At 44.3% G+C, this 25,477-nt stretch overlaps 1 protein-coding gene and 1 long non-coding RNA gene across 5 annotated transcripts in view; one reads left to right on the top strand and one right to left on the bottom strand.

The window, feature by feature from the left end:
* Positions 1-240: 240 nt before the first annotated feature.
* On the bottom strand, positions 241-14,967 carry LOC138415073 (uncharacterized). Of its 3 annotated transcripts, none has more exons than XR_011247081.1 (4): positions 14,875-14,967; positions 4,622-4,872; positions 3,080-3,115; positions 241-914 (listed from the first exon to the last, which is right to left on the bottom strand). It is a non-coding gene; the product is annotated as an uncharacterized lncRNA (long non-coding RNA). The 3 variants fall into 3 exon arrangements; XR_011247082.1 differs by having other exon boundaries at positions 241-1,027; XR_011247083.1 differs by having other exon boundaries at positions 241-1,223.
* Positions 14,968-15,294: 327 nt separating this feature from the next.
* Positions 15,295-25,477, top strand: part of FAM117A (family with sequence similarity 117 member A) — a 42,440-nt gene continuing 32,257 nt past the window's right edge. The window contains exon 1 of one of the 2 annotated variants that reach the window (XM_069543167.1): positions 15,295-15,582. In XM_069543167.1, the coding sequence (XP_069399268.1) occupies positions 15,387-15,582 (196 nt within the window). In that variant the 5' untranslated portion in view covers positions 15,295-15,386. The remainder of the gene's footprint in view (positions 15,583-25,477) is intronic. The other variant, XM_069543169.1, reaches the window with a different exon arrangement.

Genomic DNA, 25,477 nt, shown 5'->3' on the forward strand with positions numbered 1-25,477 from the left:
CTAATATTCATCAAGCATCTGACAAGTGCTATGCATTGGGTAGGAGCTGAGTGTACTCTGTGAATAAACAGACAGGTCTTTTCCTCCTAGAGCTGTTGATTTAGAACCAGTGCATAATAGTAGGGGCTGGGGGAGTATGACATACACCTGCACCAACCCTCTCCACCTTTTCAAAAGTTATTAATCCAGTATAATAACACTAAATAAGTGTTTGAAAAAATAAGACATCCTTAATCTCACTGTTGCTATAGAGCTATTTTTATTGTTTGCGTATTGCCTTCCAATTTTTCTCCACATGCGTACATTTTATTATATGTGCACATTTTGCATAGATGCACTCATTGCTTGCATGAAATTCCATATTTTTTAGATTCTTAATATCTCCTTGTTTCTCTGTAGTCCTCGTAATTATAATTGTAATTGCTGTATAATGTAATGTGCACTGTGACGTAACGTGCTCTGTTTGGGATTATTGAGGTTCTTTTAAGTCAGATAATGATGCAGTGAGTGTCTGCATGCATCTGTAGCTCTCCTGTTTTTATTTCTACCTCTTCTACATTGCTTGATTTTTTTTCCCCCAAAGACTTGTCCAAATTTAAAGTGTCACCATCCTTGTGGGAGGATACCAATTTTAAGATGTTCCCAGAACTGAGTGTTACCACTTAATAAAATCTTGCAAGTTTAGTTAAAAAAAAAAAAGAAAACTGCACCTCAAATGTGCTTTTCATTTTATTTCTAGTTAGGATGGACCTCAGTCTTCCATGCGTTTATTTACTAGTCCTGTTTCCTCTTCCATGAAATCCTGTGCATTACTCATTTCTCCACTGAGGGCCTGATGATTTTCTTTTTAAGTTTGATTGAAAGACGGAGAGACAGATGCTTTGTCTGAGCCACATTCAGCTATGGAGTCCATGCTATGGAGAAAGGAGAACATTTGCTTCATAATGATTTCTCTGGTAGTTTCTCCTCACTCTCTCTCTGGCTTCTCTATTACCTCTAGTGGTAAAGTCTTTGTCAAGTATGCGTGCTATTGAGAAAGAGAATGAGATTATGAACAGAATGTATAGATGACATGGTTAAAAGCAGCGAGGAAGCAGGTTATGTCTTTCCTCAGCAAGAACTGAGGAGCAACTTGAAAAGCTGAAGTCACTCTTGCCCACTACAGAAACTTTGAAGATGGCTTATAGACACTATCTTCCTGATTACCTAGGAGAAATTGAGTCCTAGAAGAAAAAAAAATTCACAAACCAGTCAACTTCAGGAGGATGCAAAATGATCCTGCATTCTACCATTTGTAAACTGAGGGTCATTTCATTTGTTGGGAGATGTTTTCCCCAGAATAGGGGCTAGGAATGGGTTTCTCTGAGTCACTTACACATGCTTAGTCAATCTCCCTTGTGACTAATTGTCCCCAGATGTGAATCAACTGCCAGGGTGAGGGATGCAAGCTACAACTAGGAAAATAATTTCTCTATTTAAGGTAAGTCAGCACATACATGGTCCAGACTCACAACCTTGGACTACTTAGTCTTGCTGTAACCAACTGAGGTTACTGATCCAACCCAATCTCAGGGGTGAAGGATGATTTTCTTACTAGTCTGGAAATTACCTGGAGATGAGTGGGCATCTGGTCATTTTCTTTCCTGCCTAGCCTTGCCGACAGATGTCACTACACCAGAGCATATTCTCCAAAGATAGGCTTAGAAGGAAAGAGAGGGCTTCAGAAAGGCCCAGTCCAATCATCTTGACCCTATTCTCCCATGGCTTCCATTAATAACTCTGGAAAACTATCAGAAATATGTATACATATGGCTCCAGACAGTACTAAAGCCTGAACTCAGAAGGCCAAGACCTCAGGTTCTGGGCAGAGTCAGAGTTCTTATCCAGAGGCCTTCCCCAGATGGGGTGGGGCATTCAGCTGCTGTAGGAAGGGTGGCAAGACCATTTCAATGGGGGTGTGCATATGATAGACTTATCAGGGAACAAGAGCCATAGTCTTGGGGCTCTTCCAAATGTCACTGTGGAGTAGATACCTCAAGCAAAGCGCTCCACCCACCCTCCACCCTTGCCCCTCTGTCCTCACTGACAGGGGCCATCCCTTGCCTGAGGATTGCCAGGCTGGGGCTGGTTCTTCAGCTTTGGGCCTTCAGAGGGCCAGCCAGACATATAGCCACACCCTGCCAGGAAACTGGGAAAGTTCCTAATAGTTCAGACTGTCATTACTGTTCTCCTTCAAGACAAATCTAAGTAGCATTAATAATCCAGGGAAATGAGCTATTCTATAAAGACTTTGGTTCCATAATCTTCTGTAGGATAAAACTGAAATTCTTACCTGGCCTGACTACATTCTCCAAAGATAGGCCTAGAAGGAAAGAGAGGGCTTCAAAAAGGCCTAGTCCAACCATCATGACCTTCCCTGCATTATCTGCCCTCTGGTTAATTCTCCAGCCCATCCCATACAACCTCATTCTCTGTGTTTTAACCTCATTGACCCTCCTGCCCTGGTTCCTTCCACCTCAGGACCTTTGCACATACCCTTTACTCTGACTTGAAATTTCTTCCCTCATTCTCTTCTTCACCTCTTTCTACTAATCCTTCAGATCTAAAGTCAAATGTCATTTCCTCAGGGAACTATTTCCCAAAGCTTCTAGACTAGACCAAAGCCCTCATTTCTACACTGTTACAGTACCCTGCATTTGTCTTCATACCAGTTGTCTCAGTTTATAATTATATATCTATTTGTATGTCTGTTTAATCTAGATTCTTTGCCTTCTGTCCTCCCAATGCATACCCTAAAGGTTTCATTAAAGCAGTGTCCATTTTATTTACCACTGCATTCTCAGCACCTAGGAAGGTACATAGTACTTAACAGGCACCTAGTAACTATCGGATGTATGAAAAAATGGCAGTAATAATAATAAATGAAGGAAGTTAGAAAACAGAAAATTACTCTTGTACCCGCATGCATATAACATTTGTAGATGTGTCTATATAGTATCTAATTATAGTCACTCAATTCCTAAGACATATCAGAGTCCAAAGAAACTTTTAAATTGGTCAAGAGGAAAGTGGAAGTTACCTTGTGAGGCAAAGGCTCTGATCCATCCATGTGAAACTATAAAGGAGATAAGTACAGTTTTATTTACTAAATCCCCAAAATCAGTGCAAAGGAAAATTTTTTGAAAACTAGACTATGGACTCCCCAGAGAAGAGACTGTGTGTTATTTATCTCTATATCCCCAGCACCTAGCATGATTGGCACATAGTAGGAGCTCAAGAAATGTATATTGAACTATTTTGTTGAAGCTTAAAAGAGGTAGAGGTGGGACTGGGGATAAAGTCGAGTACAGTTTTTCACTTGGGAAATCTCAGAGCCAGAAAAGTATGAATAGGGTCAAGAAGGGCTCCTTTACATGTATGGACAATAGCTATACAATAGACTGTTTCAGGGACATTAGGGCTATTCAAGGCCCATCCCTTGACCTTTTGAGATCATCCTTATGAAGGGCAATTGCTATGCACTCTCACAAAATGCATCGTCTCTCCACCAGCAGGGACCAAACTCTAAGCTATATAAAGCATTGATCTCACCCTGCCTCACACTGTTATCTCCAGTGCCCTCCAGACTCTTGGGCACATGCCCCGTTGGTTCCATGGGCATATTCTACTCTGGTTTTCACCAAAGAAGGGAAAAACCCAGAAGGTGGTGCCCTTCAAACAGAAGTAAAAATGGCTGCATCTCTCAGGGCAACCAGAGCCTGGGGCTGGTATTCCTGAGCCCACAGCAGGGAGGCCATTAGCCCCGGTCCCAAGAATCCTTGCAAGCAGCATCCCTGGCATTTAGCCTTCCATCCCTGGCACTTAACCTCAGGGCCCTTAAGTGGGGACATTTCAAACAGTTTTTCTTAGAGCCATGGAGGGTTCAAAAGAATTCTTGCACATTAAAAAAATAAATCCTCCAAAAACAGCTATTGAGCTACTCGATCTCACTTATTTCTTCCCTCTCCCAGCAGTGTGGGGCTTAAAGTAAAGGCTGAGGACTTGGTTGTATGTTCATTAGCCTTGTTCCAGCCAGCTCTGCTGGTCTCATCCTACCTGGTACCAGCAGGGTAAGGGCTGTGTCTTTCAAAGATGAGCCTGAAGGCGTAGGCATCACAAAAATAATTTGACTCTTGTCAGTGGTATGCTGATGTGTCATGGAAACTAGTCCCAGGGGCTTGTCGCCTCTGACTTCCCCCCTCCCCTTACAGCAGTCTATAAATCACTGAGTATTAATATTGTCTAGAGGACCCTTCTCTCCCCACCCCTACTCTGGGGCTCCCCAGCAGGCAAAAGGCTGCAAACTAAGCAAGGAGAAAAGAAGATTGGGCAGCAGGCAGGGGTGCCCATCATTTATCAACCAAACGCAGCGGTTAGTGGCTCTTTCCAGCAGTGCTCTGGCAGGCTGGGCAGGCAGTGCAGCCAGTGTTTTCTGTCAAAATGGAGAGCGAAGTCCAGCAAGAGTTCCCCTTATTTGGCTGCCCCACCCCAGAAGTAGGGAGTCAGGGCATGAGTCCTTTTCTTTTTTGGTTTTGGTGGGTTCAGAATTAAAACACACTTTTGGTCCTGGATAGATTCTTACCTCCTTCCCACTCTCTTCTGCCAAGTCTTCCGTGGGGCCTCCTCTTGTAGCTTCTCTTTTGACCCCACGAAGAGCTTTCTCACTTTACTTGGCACATTACAGAAGTTTCTTAAGAGTCCCAGTTCCAGAGCTCTGGCAGGCTTTCTTAAAGGGCAGCACCACTCTCCTCCTCCTTTGATCGTCTCTGGTTTCTCCTTAATGGAAATCCCCCAGCTTCCCCATCTCTCTCTCTTTCTCTAAGGTAGGAAAAACTTGGAGAAAGGAAGTGCGTTTAGTCCACTGAACGAGAGACATGCTTTTGTCAAGAAGTTCCAAAAAATGTTCCAACTCCCTCACCAAGAACAGCTGGAACATGCCAGATTCACCTCCATAATTTCTGAGCATTGCTTCTCTGCAATATAAACAAAGTCAGAGTTCTAGGGAGTTTAGGACCCAGCGAAGTGACAGGGAGGCAGGGAAGTGGATTATACCATGACCATCTGGACTGTCTTCCTAACTCTGACCTTCAGTTTCTGGATAAGGATTGGACCTCTGGGTCTGCATCCCTCTGACTTAGTCCTTTGATCCCCTCCGTAGTGGTTATAGACATAGTCTTTGAAAGCGGATGGACCTGTCTTCTCTAGCTGCATAAACTTCAATACATTTCTTAACCTTTCTGAGCCTCAGTTTTCTACCTGTGAACTGGGGATAGTTATGTCTACTTATAGGATATAATAATTGTGACTAAGAGTTAAATAATATTACATGGGCAAATTACTTAGCCTATAGGACACTCCCAGTAAGTAGAAGTGGTATTCTTCTATGCCTTTTGGCCAGGGCACACGGCCTATAGCATCCTGAGTATATTGCTTTCTTCCTGGGGCCTTGATGTTAGTGTCTCCTCATGTGGCACAAGCTTCATGGGCATTCTGAGGAACACAGACTCACCACTGATTCAGAGATTCCAGGATTTCTAACCTATTTGGGGAAAAAATCAAAATTTGGTGTATATAGCCAAAAAATTGACAGGGTTGAGATCTAAACCCTGGCTTGGCATTCTAGGCAAACACCAGTAGATCAGAGAATTGGATGGAGCTTCTGGGTGGGACTTCCAGGGAAGGTACCAACTTGTGTGATGCTATCAGACTGTCATGGAAGAAGCAAGACCAAGCTAAATACACACTATTTTGTAGATTACCAAGCCTTTGCCTAAGTTGAATGGAAGCAGGGGTTACAGAGGCCACTGGTGGAATGTACTGGAACATTCCAGGGCCTTCTGCTGCACAACACCACCCCTTGAGCTTATAGCCATCAGGGTCTTCCAGGAAGAATTGGGTACAAGGACCTCCCCTTCCACCATGCACAGCAAGAAATCACCTGTTCTGAAAGAAGCATTATTCTAAGTGATACCAAGTTACTAAGTGTGGGGAGTGTCAGTACAGTCTTTTGGGGCTTTTTCACTAGATAGAGAGACTTGGCTGCTAAGGCCATTTTATTGAGTGAGGAGCATCTTGTGGAAAAGATCTGCTGTGTACAGGATACCCACAGGAAAAGCCAGGAACAGGCACCTAATCAATCAGGGCTTAAGAGTTGGATGAGATATAACTTCATTTTTCAGTAAGAAACAGATTTACCATGAAGCTAATGAAACTCAAGAGTCAGAGCCCCTCACTTGCACAGAACCCTTCCAAGTCCTTATCCCTAATTCTATAATTATTTTACTATTTAACTTGAGGAAACCTCAAGTAGTATAAGCCTTAGACTTCACAGAACCTGAACCCTTCCCTGCTTTTAGTCTGAAGGACTTTTAGCATCAACCTTCAGGAGTGATCATAAACAGTTGGAAAAACGAATACTTAAACAATCAACTTTGCCGCAACATTGCCAGATGCAGTGGCATGCCCTAGTAACTGACAAGAAATAACAGCAAATGTGTTCCTTTGCTTGGAACTGGGGAGAAAGGGGACTTCCTTGGTGGCTCAGTGGATAAGAATCCGCTTGCCAGTGTAAGGGATATGGGTTCGATTCCTGGTGGGGGAAGATTCCACATGCCTTGGGGCAGCTAAGCCCATGTGCCACAGCTAGCCTGGGCTCTAGGGACTTCTAGCCGCAACTACCAAGCCCACATGCTGCTACTACTGAAGCCCGCAGGCCTTTAGCCTGGGCTCCACAATGAAAAGCCACCACAGTGAGGTGCATGCTCCACAATGAAAAGGAGCCCCAGCTCGCTGCAACCCAGAGCAACTAAAGCTTGTGCGAAACAACAAAGATCCAGCACGACCAAAAGTAAATAAGTTAATTAATTAAAAATTGGCGAGAAAGGACAAACATATAAAATGACAGAAGAGGAATTATGAAGCTACTCATAAGCTAGCACAAAATAATGGGCCAAACACCTAAATCCTGGAGGCATCATTACTGTCTCACAGGATTAGCTGAGGAATGCTTGCAGGAAGTGAGGTCTGATTGGAAGTTGAAGTTGATGATGAAGACAGTTATGACAGGGAAGCTTGGTCTGCTGCAGTCCATGAGGTTGCAAAGAGTCAGACATGACTGAGCGACTGAACTGAACTGAGGGGGAATATCATCTCCAAAGCACAGAAGATAAAACTATGGACACATCTGTGGTGATATTTTACAGTTATCTATTACAAAAGCCCTTTAGATAATATTCTTGGCTCTGAAAATAATTTCTGAGCCTATGTCCTAGGTCTGAAGGAAATCAAACTACAGCTCAACTTTCACATCACTTGTCTCTCCTGTTAGATTTATAGTATCTTTGAACTGGATTTTATGGTACTCGATTCTTCATTTGGTACATGGTGTGAGGGTAAGGAAGAGGATTAAATGTGAAATTAGATGAAGAATGTTTAGAGTATTGTAGCTTATTTGCCCAGGGATCATTGTATTTTTGAGGCTGACCTGGATAAGGTAAATGGGAACAATGGTGGGGAAGAGAAAAGTCTAAGGTGGTTTGAAATGAATAGGCCTTTTGGTTTATACACAGTCTTCTAGGGATATACACAACCAGCATTTCCTCTCCAGAGACTGATCTCTAAAGGACCTTGGAGAGTCATGTGTGGGGGATGCAAACTGTTCCCACCAAGGTGCTGCTCTAGAAAGAAGATGGTCCCTCAAGGTACCCATAATCACATGACACTGCAGAACTGAAGTTTATTTTAATTTGCTTTTTGTGAAGCAGTATCTGCATGCTGGTCATAGTGCTAGGTGTAGTCATTAGACTGAGGACCAAGACATGTCTGTTCTCCTCGAGAAACTTACATATTTTAGTGAGGAGGACACTTAGGAAGAATGCTAACCTGGGTATTTCATAAGTCAAAGAACCAAACCTTTTGTGTCTCACAGTGACCTTTTATGGATATCATCAGTTCAGTTCAGTCATTCAGTCGTGTCTGACTCTTTGTGACCCCATGAACCACAGCACGCCAGGCCTCCCTGTCCATCACCAACTCCTGGAGTTCACCCAAACTCATGTGCCGAGTCGGTGATGCCATCCAGCCATCTCATCCTCTGTCGTCCCCTTCTCCTCCTGCCCCCAATCCCTCCCAGCATCAGGGTCTTTTACAATGAGTCAACTCTTTGCATGAGGTGGCCAGAGTTTTTGAATTTCAGCCTCAGCATCAGTCCTTCCAATGAACACCCAGGACTGGTCTCCTTTAGGATGGACTGGTTGGATCTCCTTGCAGTCCAAGGGACTCTCAAGAGTCTTCTCCAACACCACAGTTCAAAAGCATCAATTCTTCGGCGCCCAGCTTTCTTCACAGTCCAACTCTCACATCCATATGTGACCATTGGAAAAACCATAGCCTTGACTAGATGGACCTTTGTTGGCAAAGTAGTATCTCTGCTTTTGAATATGCTGTCTAGGTTGGTCATAACTTTCCTTCCAAGGAGTAAGCGTCTTTTAATTTCATGGTTGCAGTCACCATCTGCAGTGATTTTGGAGCCCCCAAAATAAAGTCTGACCCTGTTTCCACTGTTTCCCCATCTATTTCCCATGAAGTAATGGGACCAGATACCATGATCTTTGTTTTCTGAATGTTGAGCTTTAAGCCAACGTTTTCACTCTCCTCTTTCACTTTCATCAAGAAGCTTTTTTGTCCTCTACACTTTCTGCCATGAGGGTGGTGTCATCTGCATATCTGAGGTTATTGATATTTCTCCTGGCAATCTTGACTCCAGCTTGTGCTTCTTCCAGCCCAGCATTTCTCATGATGTACTCTGCATATAAGTTAAATAAGCAGGGTGACAATATACAGCCTTGACGTACTCCTTTTCCTATTTGGAACCAGACTGTTGTTCCATGTCCATTTCTAACTGTTGCTTCCTGACCTGCATATAGGTTTCTCAAAAGGCAGGTCAGGTGGTCTGGTATTCCCATCTGTTTCAGAATTTTCCACAGTTTATTGTGATCCACACAGTCAAAGCTTTTGGAATAGTCAATAAAGAAGAAATAGATGTTTTTGTGGAACTCTCTTGCTTTTTCAATGATCCAGTGGATGTGGGCAATTTGATCTCTGGTTCCTCTGCCTTTTCTAAAACCAGCTTGAACATCTGGAAGTTCACAGTTCACGTATTGCTGAAGCCTGGCTTGGAGAATTTTGAGCATTACTTTACTAGCACATGAGATGAGTGCAATTGTGCGGTAGTTTGAGCATTCTTTGGCATTGCCTTTCTTTGGGATTGGAATGAAAACTAATCTTTTCCAGTCCTGTGGCTACTGCTGAGTTTTCCAGATTTGCTGGCATATGGATATCATAGGGGTAGGTATATCTTTTTCATGAAATGTTCCCTTAAAAGATTAGCAGGGTCTGACACACATCAGAGATCTCTCATCCATAAACATATCTAAATCTTTTTTTAAAAGCAGCTTGATTGAGGCATAAATTATATACCATAAAATTCACTTATTATACATGTATAATTCTATGATTTTTTAAAGTTTATAGAGTTGTGCAACTATCAGCATATTCCAGTTTTAGATCATTTCTATCACCCCAAAAAGTTCCACTGTTCCTGTTTGCAGATAATCCCTGCTTCTACTCTCAGCTGGAGGCAACCTCTGATCTGCTTTCTCTATAAATTTGCCTTTTCTAGATAGTTCACATAAATGGAATCATATAATATGTGGTCTTTTGTATCTGGCTCCTTTTACTTATTGTTTTTAAGGTCCATCCACATTGTAGAATATATCAGTAATTTATTCCCTTTTATTGCTGAATAGCATTATCTATAAATGGAGAAGGTGATGGCACCCCACTCCAGTACTCTTGCCTGGAAAATCCCATGGGCGGAGGAGCCTGGTAGGCTGCAGTCCATGGAGTCACGAAGAGTTGGACACGACTGAGTGACTTCCCTTTCACTTTTCACTTTCATGCATTGGAGAAGGAAATGGCAACCCACTCCAGTTTTCTTGCCTGGAGAATCCCCGGGATGGGGGAGACTCGTGAGCTGCCGTCTATGGGGTCACACAGAATCGGACACGACTGAAGTGACTTAGCAGCAGCATTCTCTATAAATTCTTTTGGAAGTTATTTATGTTTTGAGGCAACAGTGACCAGGATGCAGGAGCCCTGGTCTTCTGTCCTGCCTCTTATTTGCCAACTGACCTCTACCCAGTCCTTCCCTTGTCCTGACGCCCACTTCTCCATTTGTAAAATGAAGGGACTAGACCGATCATACCCAGTCTCTAATGGTTCTTTGTGTTTTTCATGGAGTGCCACTAGGTCCTGTATACCAAAATTTTGATGTCTCATTTACCCATTTTGATGTCACATTTACCCTTTACCTATGGGTCAGGAAGATCCCCTGGAGAAGGGCACGGCTACCCAATCCAGTATCCTTTGCCTGGAGAGTTCCAGAGGACCCTGGACTGTCCATGGGGATGACAAAGAGTTGGACAAGAATGAGTGACTAACACTTTGACTTTTTTTTTTTTTAAACATGTAACAAATCCTTTATTGTGAAGGATGAGGAAACTTCAGTTTTAAAAGGTTGAAGTTTAGCAAGAAAAGTTGATTCCCACTGAGAGGAAAAGAAGAGTTAAGGAGTGAACATTACCCAGTCTGAGAGATGGAGAATGAACAAGTGAGATAACTCACCGGAAGACAGAAAGTGGTGGGCTGCAGCAAGGGACAAAGTGTGTCAGACAGAGTACCGAAGGTCAAAATCCAGGCCACAGTTATCTTGGGAGTTAGGGCAGGGATGCAGGGAAAGGGAGGCCCCCAGAGTGGGAGAGATGTTGAGGGCTAGCCCCCCTCCCTACTCTGTTCCCATAACCTCATTCATTCCCTCAACACTCCTTCTCAATACCTCTAAGGCTGCTCTGCTCCTTCAGCTCTGACCCCATTTCCTCAGGATCTCGTTCCCTGAGGAACCAGGCCTGACATTTCAGACAGAGGCTGAGGGAAGGAGGTAGGTCAGAAAAAGACACTGCGTTTCTGCGTCATTTTATTTTTTGCCTTTATTATTTTGGAACCCAGGGACCAAAGATGTAAGTATTTATACATTTACCAGGAAGTTCAGAGATAGTCCCAGGTACCAAGGAATATCAAGACTTTGCTAATCTTTGCTGAATAATTGCTCCTGAGTATCAGATTCTGGAGAATAAAATGGTGATTTGGAATTTCCATTCTTGTTGGTAATTGTGGCATAAATGTACAGAGTGAAGGATCAAGGTGCCCCAGAAGTAGGGCCAAACAGCACCTTCAGAACTGCAAAGCTTCTCTTGACTATGACAACCCAACTTTCTCTTAATTCAGTAGCCAGTGGATCCTATAGATCCTCTGATCTTCTAGAAATCTCCAAAGCCTTTCATCCTTGGTAGCCCTTCAGACATCTGCAGCTTTTAAGACCCCAGGCCTTATAGGGACTGCTTGGGGAAGGACTATACCTCTGACCCCACACCTGTAGGAAAAATAATTCGAGTCCTCATTTATTTGTGGCAGCTGTGGACATCCCAAGAGCAGGCTAGGATCAAGGGGCTGAGCATTTGCTGTTGGAACCTTCTGAGGAAAATAATTCTCCCATAGATGAAAAACAATTTATTGATATACTTGGTGTATGTAATCCTCCACTTTTGATGTTTTTGAGTGCCTGCCTCTGACCTCCCTGAAAGCAGCACCCAGAACATGTCTCAATCAGAACAGCCTCTAGACCACTTCGGCTTCCAGGCTTCCAGGCCGCTGGGTTATGAACTTCAGAATAAGAAGTATGTCTCTGAATATTATTGTCATTCCATAGTGCCTAGCTCTGTGTCTGGCACATAGTGGTCATTTCAATAAATTTGTGACAAGCAAATTAATTGGTGACAATCATGTTGATAAAGATGACAGAGGGACAATGACAAAGGTTTTCTTGAAGCTAGAAGATGCTTTTAAGGCAATACATCTCCCCTTGGCAGCACGCAGTCTCCCCCAAACCCTGGCTTCTTCTTTTTTAAAAAAATGTTTTTGTTTTTGTTTTTAATTTGGCTATGTCGGGTCTTGGTTGCGGCATGCAGGTTCTTTAGTTGCAGCATATAGGATCGAGTTCCCTGGCCAGGGATTGAACCCAGGCCCCCTGCATTGGGAGCATGGAGTCTTAGCCACTGGACCACCAGGGAAGTCGTAAGCCCTGGCTTCTTTAATTAGAGGAAACAGACAGGAGTTGATCTTCAGATGAGTCTTTATCCTCCCATCATGTCCATGCCAGGAGAAGCAACCAGTGATAGAGAAGGGAATGAGAGACAGCTGCTTGGGCATGATACCTGGGGTAAGGAGAGGACAGGGATCTCCTCTGCATGCCTGCCTTCGCATTCCTCCAGCTGGGCCACCTTAGTGTCTTTAGCCAGCTTATCAAGAAGGAACACGACTCTCTGGATTCAGAAGATCCAGTTCTTCAGCTGTGCCACCTCTATCAACTCTTCTTCCACTGTCTAGGCCCTCTATTCTTGGTACTTTGGCTTTAAAATAAAATTTAAACTCCATATCCTTGAGACTGCCCTCTTCTCTCTAAGGGAAGAATGCCACTGCCCAATAATATGCCATTTTCTCTTTAGAACAACTCTATCAGGTTGATAAAGCACAGCTGATTCTGGCACAGAGCAAGAAAGTCATTTGTCCAAAGTTTTTCAAGATTCCTCACTCCGGGCTTTTACCTGTAATACACACCATATGGCTCAACCAGTGAAAATCACACATCATCTTCTAAGACTGCCTAAGAATTTACATGTTGTGTCCTAAGATGGACAAAGTTGTCAGGTAAGAACAGATTTTAAGAGGCCAACTGGCCCACACTTTGGCTATCAGGCAAGTTAACTGTCTAGAAGTTTAGTGTGTGTTGAGAAAATACTTGAATCTGAAATCAAAAGACCTAGATGTTTGTCCTGGGTCTGCCATTTACAAAGTGGACAATCTTAGGCAAGTCATCTAAGCCTCTGAGACTTAGCCTTCTGTAAAATAGGGACAATGATATTTTCATTTTCTACCTATTGTACATATAATAGTCTACCTATTATGCACTTGTGAAAATTAAATGAGATGGTGTATGTGAAAGCTATGAAGTACGAGACAAGCGTTAATTTTAACATCTCAGCCAAACTGTATCTTTGGAGACTCTTTATGTAAAATGTAAATAGTAATCCTTCTTTGTTTATAAGAAAGTTTTATAATAACAGATTAGGAGTTCATCTCTGGAGTCAGGCTGCCTGAGTAACCTTGGGCAGTAAGCAATCTTGCTTCTTTCTGAAGCCTCCATGAAGAGGAGATAATACCCATCTCACAGGTATGCTCATGAGAATTAAATGAGGCAATGTATGGATGGTGCTTAGGATATACCTGTCATGGAGAAAGAAATTCTGTGAATGTTAGTTGCTACTATTACTGATTTTATTAATGAAGTGTGCCACAATGAGGCAGTGTAGTCCATTAAGATCTGATAGAAATCTGAGTCAAGAATCAAAAAGAGTCACCTTTTTGGACCTCAGTTTCTCTACCTGCACCATAATAAAAATCATGGTTTCCTTTTTCTAGATTTTCATGGGGATTAAAAAAACATATATGAAGACTTTGAACTAATTGGAATGTTATAAATTGTAAGATTTTTAAAAATTATTTATTAGGACTAAATTTTTATCAGTTCATCAATTTTTGTTCATTCCTATCTGCCTTTGGTAAAGTTGTCCACTTCATAGAAAAGGAGTACAACATCTCCCTGTCAGTAAAAAAGATTTCAAATATCATCTTAAAGTACATTCTACAAATCTGCAAGAATATACTCTTTGCAAAGAAAATTTTTCTTTAGGGTGTTCCATATCCTCAATTTGTTTTCTGTACATAGGCTGATTTTTAATATTCATCCAACTCTTGAATTTCCACTTTGGGTATTATCTGCTTTCAATATTTAATCCCAAAAATGACCTCTCATTGCCTTGCAGCATGCTTCCAGATTACCTCCTTTTTTCTGGTTATTAATAGTTAGTATGGCTTCAGGGAATACTTTCATTTTAACATTAAACTGGGAAAAAACAGAAATAGAAAGATAAATCTGTAGCAAGATCAAAAATAGATATCATGGCTAAATATAAATCTGGAGGGAATTATCTAATTATTTAGATGGTCCCTTATCACAGACAATCTAGGATTGATTGCCTTTCACTTTTTCTACATAAGAGAACAAAATGGTTAATGAATACCAAGAGTAATAACTTTTTTCTTTTGAAGAGAATAATTTTAAGCAGTAATTAAGTGCTTTTTCCCCCTCAAACGTCGCATGTATATATTATAGCATGTGATTTTCACAACGGCGTGCATTCTCTTTGTGGCCCATTCGGGTTCATTTTGACTTGTAGGTCAGAGAGCATTGAGCTGGGAAGACCAGGATTTGGTTATGGAGTCACTGTGTAGATTTGCTCTACTTTCTCAGTTACTTTGTTCCTTCCACTCTGCTGAACAGTCTTGGAATGGACAACTCTGCTCCTTTTCAGTCTGTTTAATTTACAAGCGAGCAGCTGCGTTTTTAGGTTGGACCAACACCAAGTAAGGACTTGGATATGTGAAGAAAGACAAATGTGGTGCCACATGAGGCACAGTAGCTATTAAGTTACGGATATAATGTAAATCGCATGCAAATGTTATGCAAACTTTTCATTAATTTGTAGAAACTTACTTTAGAGCTTGCAAGCAACATTGGGATCCTATGAGGATTTAAAACTAATGTTTTTAGGTTAAACCAAATGTAATGCTTTTTGAAGTTAGTGCTTTCTTCATACTTACCGGGACTCAATTGCTGAAAGTTTGACACTCCTCTCAGCTCCCCACGATGATTTCACTACTGCTTTATTCCATCTTACACCCAGCCTCGGCCCCGGCCCCGCCCCCACTTTGCCTGACGTCACGTGGCATCGTATTTGCATACTACCTGGGACTGGGTGTGACGCTCCCCTTTTCTGCATCTTGTCATTGGCGGTACCGGAGAACCAGCCCCCTTCCGGACGGACCAATAAGCGAACTCTCGGACGTGGGGCAGCAGGAGGTGGTGGGATGGAGGTGGGGTCTTGGAGTTGGATCGCTAGGCATATTAACCAATCATCCTCTGGTAGGGGAAGATCAAGCGGCGGATTGGTTGGAAGGAGGGGTCTGGGGATCCGTAGGCCAATGAGGGCTCTGGGCTGAGGGGGCCGGTCTCCGCCCCGTAGGGCAGATAAGCAGCTGCAGCGGGGGTTGGGGGCTGTGTGGGGCTCGCTGTGGGTCCGAGGAGGGCGAGCAGTTCGGCTGGCGGGCGGGCGATGGCGGGGGCCGCAGCGGGCGGCAGAGGCGGAGGTGCCTGGGGGCCGGGTCGCGGAGGGGCCGGGGGGCTCCGGCGGGGCTGCTCTCCCCCAGTCCCTGCCGGCTCCCCCCGGGCTGGTCTGCAGCCGCTCAGGGCCACCGTCCCCTTCCAGCTGCAGCAGCCGCACCAGCGCCGGGACGGGGGTGGCCGCGCAGGTGAGCCGGGCCTGGAGTGCGTGCCGCTGAGGGAGCCGTTTGTGGGGGGGGGTGGGGGAAAAGTGTAAAGGGGAAGTGGAATAGGGGCGAAGCAAGAGAAAGTGGGACGCGCAGAGTCTGCGAGGATGGAAGGAGCGAGAGCGAGGAGCGGTGAACGCGGAGTGCACCGCCGGGACATAGTGTGGGGGAGTCGGGCCGGGAGGTGAGGGGAAGGTCCAGGCAGATGGAGGCTGGCTTTGGGGGCGTAACCGAAATGTGGGCAGAGATGTGGTGTGGGGGTGAATGGAAGATGCACGAGTGGCAGCGAGGTGTGAGGCGCGTGATGGGGGCGCCCTAAGCAGGGATTGCACTGGAGCGGGGAGCCGGTGGGCGTTGGATGTCTGCACGCTGAGGGGGAGGGGCATGGAGGAGAGCCCCGTGGAGCCATGTGTTAGTTCTCCAACTTGAGTTTGGCCCCAGCATCCCGTTCTGCAGCTCTGGAGTTCCTTTTCCCACCACTTCATATGCGCCTCGCTTTATGGCACCTCCTGGAGCTTGTTTCTTCTAAGCCATTGGAATACGTTTAACGGCTTCTACCACCATACAAACGCTCCGCTCCTACTCCCTACGTTCCTGTTGGTATGGCCCAAAAGTTGTATGTTCCCAGATCACAGACCTGCTTAATATGGTTGTCTCATTCCAACCATCGCGCGCGCGTGTGTGTGAAGGTGTAGGATCTGGGTAGTTTGCCCCCTGCCTTTCCTTTCTCCCCCAACCAATGCTGTTTTGTCCTGAGCTTGTCGGTCAACGTGGCAGTGGGGTGAGGGCTACCATCAAGTACAGTGTGGCAAATACTCCCACTTTCTTAACAGCACCAAAAAGATGTCTTAATAGCAGCTTAACGTGGTGGATGTGGTTGGCAAAGAGCAAGCTTAACCTTGCTTTCACACTCAAAGTTGTAATGGATCCCCTGCAAATGCAGGCAGTTAGGAATGGGAGAAGGAACCTACTTGCATGAGGAGGTTGGCAATAAGTTGAAAGTGAGGCTTAAATTTGATTCACACCAGATGTGAAAAGATCATTGCACACTTCCAAAGCCTCAGGGTCTACCAAATGTACAAAAGTCATAGTCCCTGCCATCTGATGGTTAATGACATTCTCTAAACCAGAGTTTCTCAGGCTTTTTGTGATTACTAAGCTTAGTTCCAGCCCCTCCTGAAAGTGTAGTTGCTACGGTGCCTTCCTAGGTAGGAATGGGATTAAGAGGGTCTCTGAACTAGAAAGTCTTCGTCCATCTGGACTTCATTGTAAATGTTAGCATTGCATCTTGGAACACAGAAACTTGGTCAAATCTGGTAGCAAGGTGGTAACCAACTAGTAAAAGTATGCCTAGAATTTGACGATGTAGAGCCAGACAATGCCCAGACAGACTCAGGCCTATCCTGAACTGCTCTAAAGCAAACCACGAGAGTACAGACCTGTTGGTTTTGTTTGTGCCTCCTTAGAGTCAGGGAAGTTAGTAGAACAGCAAGCACCAGAACCTAGTCACTTTTAGTGGACATCAGCAGAACGCCTGCCTGTGCAGTAGTTGGAAAGCTATTAACAGTCATATTTTAAGAGCAGTTATGTTGTGTTTGCTATAGAACTAAGATTAAAAGGACAAACACTGGTGGATACTGTGGAAAGAAGAGTGTAGCTTTGGATGACTGAGTTCTTTACGTGGCCAGTTCCTTTTTTAGGACCAGGTACCCTAAGATACTGGTAAAAACATAGGAGGCTAGAGCTCTGCATGATTTGTTGGATAATTTAAGACAGATTGAGTGATTTCTTGCTTATAGATTGGGCTGAAGGATTGTTTCTTCTCCACCTATTAGTATCCCAGAGACACTGCTAATAAGGCACTTACCTGGTCTGTAGTGGCATTATTTGTAGGTTTGCAGTGAAGCAGGAGAGAGGAAAGACAGGAGGAAAGAGCAGCCTGAGCCTGTGGACTTATTTGAGACCAAACATTAAAGGAATGTCCCTGGCCTTTGGTTTGGGAGTGCATCAGGTCTCCTGCATGTTAACTTTTACCTTTATGTGTGTTCAGATTTTTTCCATTCCTCGGCCTTGAGAAGTGGCAGAAGTGGTTTCCTCTGGGCCCGAAGGGTGTATGTGGTAGAAGGAAATGCTTTGTGGTCATAAACCCTTAAGAGAATGGCTTTGGATGCCAGAGTTACCTGGGTATCAAATCCAGGTTTTATTTTTTACTAGTTGTGTGGCCTAGAAGAAGTTAAGCAACTTCTGTGCCTCAATTTCCTCATCTGTAGAGTATGAATAATAATATCTACATCATAAGAATCAAATGAGTCAATAGCTGTAAAGTGCTTAGAACAGTGCCTGGCAAGTAGAAGGCACTCTGCAGTGTTTGCTGCTGCTTATATTGTTGTTATTTTCTCCACCCAGCCAAGGTGAGAGCCTGTTGGCCAGAGTGCATTGCCTTTTCAGGCTTCAAAGAGCAAACCCATATTGGTCTGAAACCAGTACTGCGGGTTTCAGAATTTCAGGGCCTCCCACTTTTATTCACTCATCTTTTAAAATGGGCTTTCTAAACTGGGCTCTGAAACCCAACTGTTAAAAAAACGTGAGCTGGAACTGAGTCTCAGAAATAATCGTGTCGTCACTGTTTCTGTTTCCCATCTCAAAGTGATGTAGTGCTCAGGGCTGTGCAGTTATCTCTCCACCACACACCCTGTTGTGTTCTTGACAAGATATCTTAGATGTTGTTATTTTATCCATTTATTTATTTATTTTTGGCTGTGCTGGATCTTCAGTCCTGTCTGTGCTTTTCTGTAGTTGCAGCAAATGGCTATTCTCTAGTTGCACTGTTACTTCTCTTGTGGGAGCATGGGCTCTAGGGTGTGTAGGCTTCAGTAGTCGTGAGTCGTGGCCTCAGAGGTTGCAGCTCCCGGGCTCTAGAGCACAGGCTCAATAGTTGGGATGCATGGGTTTAGTTGCTCCGGTGGCATGTGGGATCTTTCCAGATCAGGGTTCCAACCCGTGTCTCCTGGTAGGAGGATTCTTTACCACTGAGCCACTGGGGAAGTCCTAGATGTTGTTTTTTAAAAAAGGGTTTTAAGGATTTACCTTCTGTGGCCATTCATCCTTAAGGGATGTCTTCATAATGTGAAGACGCCTGGGCTTTTATGAGCCTGGGCAGGGGGTGTGGAAGGCAGAAGAATGAAGACAAAAATGAAGATCAACTCTTAAGAAGCTAAGAGCTGCTAGTAGGTAACAGAAACCTAGGAGAAATATCTCACTGCAGTTTCTCCTTTAATTAAATTCTTGTTTGTGTCTTATGTCAGTTGGAGTCTGCTGACTTTTAAGTTCTTCTAGGACAGACTGATGTTGAACAAAATGGGGCTAGGAGGTAAACTGTTCTGGGCCCCAGGCTTACCTATTCTGTTTAGTGTCTCCGTCTCCATGTCCTGAAAATGAAGCTAATGTTCAGTTGAGGTTTGCAAATTCTTCCCTAGAAGACCAGGCCCAATGGCCAGCTGGGTGCTGGGGGAGCCAAATGCTGCCTCTGAATCTCCTCTGCCCACTAGATTCTTCTTAAACCAAGGCTTGGCATTATGGCCTGCAGACCAAATCCAGGCTTCTGCCTGTTTCTGTAGATAAAGGTTTATTGGAATATGGCCATGCTCCTTCATTTATGTATTGTCTGTGGCTGTTTTTGCACATTGGCAAAATTTGAGACGTTTGCACAGTGATAAGAGTTGAGTAGTTTTGATAGAGACCAAATAGCCACAAAACCTAAAGTATTTACTACGTGAACTTTTCAGGAAACAAACAAAAAAATAGCCTACCCCTTGTCTTTCACAATGTTCCTGACCAATATTACTGTATAAAGACGAGTTTCAAATGTATGTGGTATATACCTCTGCAGAAAATCCTAAGGGAGCAAAGAAAACTCAAGCCTGTATCCCCACTCATATTTTAGGGAAAAAGAAAGAGACATCATCAACTTCTAGTCAGTTCTCAATCTTTATAGAAGATCAGCACATGTAAACCCAGGCTACTCACCCCCACCCTTGTCAGGTGACCTGTTCAGTAGATATAAACTAGTTTGGATTTACATAAAAGCTTAACTGTTAGGCAGATTTGCATCTCTTCCCTTCTTACCCTCCTTCCAAAGCTAACAAACCCACAGTTGCAGTGAACATATTTCAAAGTCAGATGGAAATTACTTTCGGCTTATCTCCTGTTTTGGATTCTTCTTACCTTTTATTATTCTGAACAGGTCATTGAGAGGTGGCATAGTAATCGTTGCCCTCAAATACTGACTTCCCCACAGGGACATAGAAGCAAATGTCCATCAGGTTTTCCACGATGGCCGTCTCAGTGAATGTTAAGCAGCATTGTTATTAGCAGTGCTATTGGTAATTATTAAACTGTCTTTCCCTGCCATGCTTTTGTAAACTTCGTCCTTAGGGATGGGTGTTTGGAGAGGTATGGAACAATAAAGGAGGTTGCTTATTAGTGATCCTCATCAGACCATGGTCCTTCTAGACCTTGGTGTTAGAAACAGCCTGGAGATTAGAATAGAGGGTAACTTTTCTATGCCACAGAGCCATCTGCCTATAAAGAAGCTTGGGGCTGCAGTTAAAATCCTTTAAGAGCTACAATTGTCCTTTAAAAACCTGTGATTGAAGCAGCTTCTGTTTGGGAGGCATTAAACATGAAGCACTTCCCAGCCTAACACTGCTAGTTTGCTTTTGACAGCTTTGCTGGCACGAGGCACATGGTCAGCAAAATGCACTGTTGAAGTATCTGACTCTTAAATGTTATCACCAGTGATGGCATCCTTGAAATTGGGGGCCACAATTCCTAACCACGTATCCTTTTGGTACCCAGAGAAGCATGGGTCCATGTGTTATTCAGTATTTTGTACAGCAAAGGATTATCCAATGGGAAGCTCTCCACTTAGGTAACATAGAGTGAGGATTTTTCAAACTATGTGAGGTCAGTGGAGAAAGGCTGAGAACAATGGTGGGGTGTGGCGGTAAAAGGACATTGTTCTCTCTGGTTCCAGATATAGACTATCCTCTAGAAAATTTGAGGCAGGATTGAAAAATTCTCATAGTTGTGTTGGCAGTATGAGTGTTGCCAAAGTGGTTGGTGGGCTTTAGTAGTCCAAGAACACTTCACCTACATTTTCTGCCAGTTTATAATGAATGATGTGATGGGCACCAAAGCCACACTATCCCTTGGATCTTAATGGAGCATCCCCCTCCGGATTCTTACAGTCCTCATGTAGAGCCTTGATGCCAAAGGAGTCAGATTTTATTTTAGGGTGTGACATATTCTGCGGGCAGGTCTGGTTTTGAGTTCTTTTTGACACCATCATATATATCAGATGCTATAGGACAGTAGCACAAATGCTTTACTAGACTTACCTGGGCTTACTTTTATTCCGCAGGCAGCTTGGAGCCCTTTGAAAGGGCTGGAAGGGACAGCCTTGTGTTTCTTCCCATTTCAGAGTGAAGGTGGGTCACTACCAGCAAGTTAGTTTGGTGAGATGGGGCTGTCTCATCTTTTATCACCCTCTGAGATGGATAGAAGAGGGATCAGGGAAGAGTGAAAGCAGAGAAAAGATGAATGAGAAATCTGGTGATTTGAGTCTTCACAGAGGGCTCCGTTATTTGGTTTGCCACTTTATGAATTAACCAAACATTAGCCAAACTAGTCACATTGTTGGGTCTAAAACAAATCTGATCTCAGAGAGAAAAAAGTTTGGGATTATATTTAAAGTTATAAATGATCTGTGCTCCAGTTCCTCTCGGTCGTGTGGAACTGAAGGGGCTCTTGTTCTTGGGAACAGCTGTCTGGAGGGAGGCTCTCCACAGCTGGCTGCTCTCAGCCAGGCCTCCAGCTCATGCTCCCTACTGAACTTCCTGGGTTTGAAAACTCTTCCTGGCACTTTGCTTTTTCCTCCACACTTTTCCTCAGAGTTGCTACAAAACTGAATGCCCAGCTTGGAGTTATTTAAGTATTTGTCCTCAGGCCCTGAATATACTTCAGTTGACTTTTACTTTGTGGGAGCACCACAGCCAATCAAGGGTGGCTTTAATGAACTTAAAAGAATGCTATCAAAGTATTTCATAATAGGAAAACTTTTAACTCCAGCCCCTGGGGAACCTGGAACTAAAGTCCGGGCTGTGTGCAGACACTTACCCAGACAGCCGACGCCAGGGGTGGTGAACGCCTTGGGGTCAGCTCTGCTACACATTCTGGAAGGGTGGAGGTTGATGGGGCGTGCTGGGGATATACTTCCCAGGGCTTTGGATGATCTGAAGTGGCAGGCTTGAGGGTTGAGGGGGTTTTCTCTCCGACGCTGCCCAACTGTGACTTCTTAGAGTTGGCAGGATTTCGCAGGCAGAGTGGTAGTTTGGGGCGCCACTTCTCTGACTCTGTGTACCCCATCTTGCAAATGGCCGGTGGCTTTCCCAGGAGGAACTTTGTTAACAAGTGTAGGTCTTGTTTACCACCTGCCCTGCTGCTTGCCTCCCTCATCATCTGATCCTAAATAAAAACATGCAGGAGAGCATGGAGGTCTAACCTCCTTAAGAGGCAAAGGTAGGATTAAACACAGAGCCCTGAAAGCAAATTACTAACACATGCACTGGTGAATAAAAGGCAAATTCAAGCTAGAGGAGGTACAAAATGAAGGAATATTTAGAGTTAGGTACGATTAATTAGAGAGTTACTGAGATGTCTCTAGTGGGCTTTTTTTTTTTTTAAGTTGGCCAGTGTATTATTCTCCCTACGGTTAAATTAAATTTTTACCCTCTCCCTTCCCTTTTGAAAGTGGCATTAGTGTGTCCTTGTTTGGTCAGCTGTGCTCTTTAACTTTCTCAAATCTCCTTAGGCCCTTCTGCCCCATGTTGGAAATTGTGTGCCTGCCTTTTTAAAAGATAGGCACCTCATGTTTCAAGTTCAAGTGCAATGGAACTCACCCTGCAGCTTGAACAGATTTGAGTGTTTTTGCAGAGGGAGGGCCAGGGCAGCTGGGGAGTGTCGTGCTCAATAAATACTTGTTGGATGGAGTTGCTGGAAAGGGAGCAGGGGAGCGGGAGTGAGCCGCGCTTCCCCAGGCTCATTTGAAATGGTTTTTCCCACTTTTGGTCCCCACACTCTCTCTTTAGCTACTTACAAGGCACCCCCTCCCCTCCTGAAGTGTTAGTGTTCTCTCTCTTCCAATCACTGGTCTCCCATTCATCCTGGTTATTGGGCTCAAAGCCCAGCTGGTGGCAAAGACGTGGCATTTCCATGGATGTCTTTGCTAGGCCTGTAGATTCTCTCCCCCCACACACTGAAAGCCAGAGGGTGAGCTTGGCGGTTAGTTACCAGGTTGATCCATGGAAACAGCCAATGTTTAGGATTTTGTTGTGATTTTGTAAAAGAGCTAGATGACCTGGCTTTAGGCTTAGATGTGTATATGGGTGAGAAGCCAAGGATGAAGGCTGGATGTCCTTTGATTCCAGGTGGATTTGCACCAAATTCCTAGGAGTGCTATAATGTATAAGGAAAGCAGAATCTGAATTAGCAGCTTTTCTGGGCTAAAGAACGGAATTGTCTAGCTTGTTGGCTAGACAAAATTGTTGGCTTTAGGGTGACCAGAGGTGTGATCAGGCTAGAAGCTCCCATCCCAACCCAGGCACCATCCTTTATATTAATACAAAGCACTGCTGTTTCTTCTTCTCTTTTCCCCACCAAATGGGGGAAGTACTGTAAAGAGATGCTCACTGCCATTCTCCAAGCCCTGATGCCTACACTGTCATGTGTAGAGCCTGTGTTCTCCTGCCAAACTGCAGTCCTGGTGACTTAGTCCAAACAGTTTCATAAACCTGCCCAGCTAGGGGTAACTTTGAACAGAGTAAAAATGTGATTATAAGGGGAAAAAAAGCAGTTTCCCCCCTCCTCCCCTCTTCTCCACCCTCCAACCCCATTGCCACATACTGCTTCCCTTTAAGAGTTTTCTGTGCCCTGTGTGTGTTTGATCGCCCACACAGCTTTGAGAGAACCGCAGCTGATAACACGTGCACGCCCTGCCCCACACCTGCAAGCTGGCTGAGAACCTGATGCCTGGCCCCTATTTGGCGATTGTCTTGTAACTCATGCCCATCAGATATGACACACAAGTTGGCAGTTGAGAGTGGAGTGGATAGCATTTGGCGTGACAGAGGGATGCAGCCAGAGAGCTTTCACAATATTTTGTCGTCTGGATTTCAAGGTTGGGGAGGGGAGGCCCATGCAAGGCCATCCGTGTGGTGTGTGCACATCTTAATGCCGGAGGCAGCATCTGGACTCTCTTCTCATTGGAACCTCTATCCTGGGGAGTTCTCTTTTCACAGAATGCTAAAGCAGCTACCTCTGTGGAAAGAAAGTTTGGATCCCAACCCCAGAAAGCCCCAAAATCCATGTGCATTTTTCAGGGAAGCTGAGAATGTGGGTAGCATTAGTTGTGACAGTACATTCTGCGTATTTAGCTCTTCGTTGCTTGCAGTCGGTACCCTTGAATGTTTTTCCTTTATTCTCGTCAAAGACCTGCAGGTGCAGGTGGCATTTGCTTGTTTTTGCAGATAGGAAAACTGAGGCCCTTAAAGGAAGTGACTTGCCCTAGACTATGTGACTAGTAAGGTCCTTTTGCTCCTGATCCAGGACTCTTCCCACTTACGTGTGGAGAGCCAGTGAGGAATTTCCCTCCAGGCTGGCATCCTGTGCTGCCTGCCCGCACCTATCCAGCCTGTTTCCCTTCTGCTCACTTACGTGTATACCAGGAGCAAAAGTTCATATGTTTAACTGACCGGAGAGAATTAGGAAGATGGGCTGCAGAGAAATCTGTCTGTTCCTTTAGCGCCCCATAAGTGACTGTCCATTTGATGTGGCTGACTGGAAGTTGATGGTAGCAACATTATATGTGTGATATGGTGGCAGCTCTTGAGTGTTTCCAACTGGTTTGAAATATGCAATTTCCATGCGGACTGAGAAGCTAATCAAGAGGCAGAGTTTTCCTACCTCTGTGGAGTCATGGTTATGGTTGCTGAGCTTTGACCCATGTCAAGGAGATATTCTTAAGGTGGAGCTTATGGGAAAGGGTGTCTTTCTTATGTGTAAGTGTGGAATCCCCCCAAAGCACCCAGATAAACGTGGGTGGTGCATTCCTGTGATGGGGAGATAGGTACAGATGGGATTGTGGCTTAGATGACAATTTAGTCCTCCATGTAGGGGATGACTGGTGCAGACCTCCACCACCCTGACCACGTCCTGCCTGAATGTGTCTCTCTTCTAGCTTTAGATTAACTGGGAGTGGAGTCATTGTGATACCTGATAGTGCCTGTATGAGACAAGTGTGTATCCAGTAAGGGGACTGGCAGGGACTTGAACTCAGGAGAAAGCTCCATCTGGGGATGTGGTATCATGGAGAACTGCCTGGGCTGCTTCCTAGGGAGGGTTATGGGCAGCTCTGACGTCCTTACTTCTCTTACAAAACTAGATTTTGTATAGAATTCTTGAATGTTCTAATAACCATATGCTTATGTGGAACCTTTCTTTCCCAGTTATTTCCCAACTGCATAGGTAAAGGCCCATTATAACAAATATAAATATAGTTCTATATAATAAAGTTGTTTCCATGCTTCATTTAAATGCTTTTGTTGTTGTTTTTTTTGTGTTTTTTTTTTCTTGTTTAAAGAAAAAGAAAAGGATAACCAACTATATTATGTAAAAAGTACTTTTTCTGCTCCCTGTCCATGTAATAGTTCATCTCTAAGCCAGAATATGCGAGGGCTTACTTTTGCTTTGGAGGTGGGGAGTGGGGAGGGGGGCTGTGGACCCATCGCCGACTAGCATGCCCCACTTGGCTTTTTCTTCA

Source organism: Ovis canadensis, chromosome 11 (assembly GCF_042477335.2).
Source record: "Ovis canadensis isolate MfBH-ARS-UI-01 breed Bighorn chromosome 11, ARS-UI_OviCan_v2, whole genome shotgun sequence".
NCBI lineage: Eukaryota > Metazoa > Chordata > Mammalia > Artiodactyla > Bovidae > Ovis > Ovis canadensis.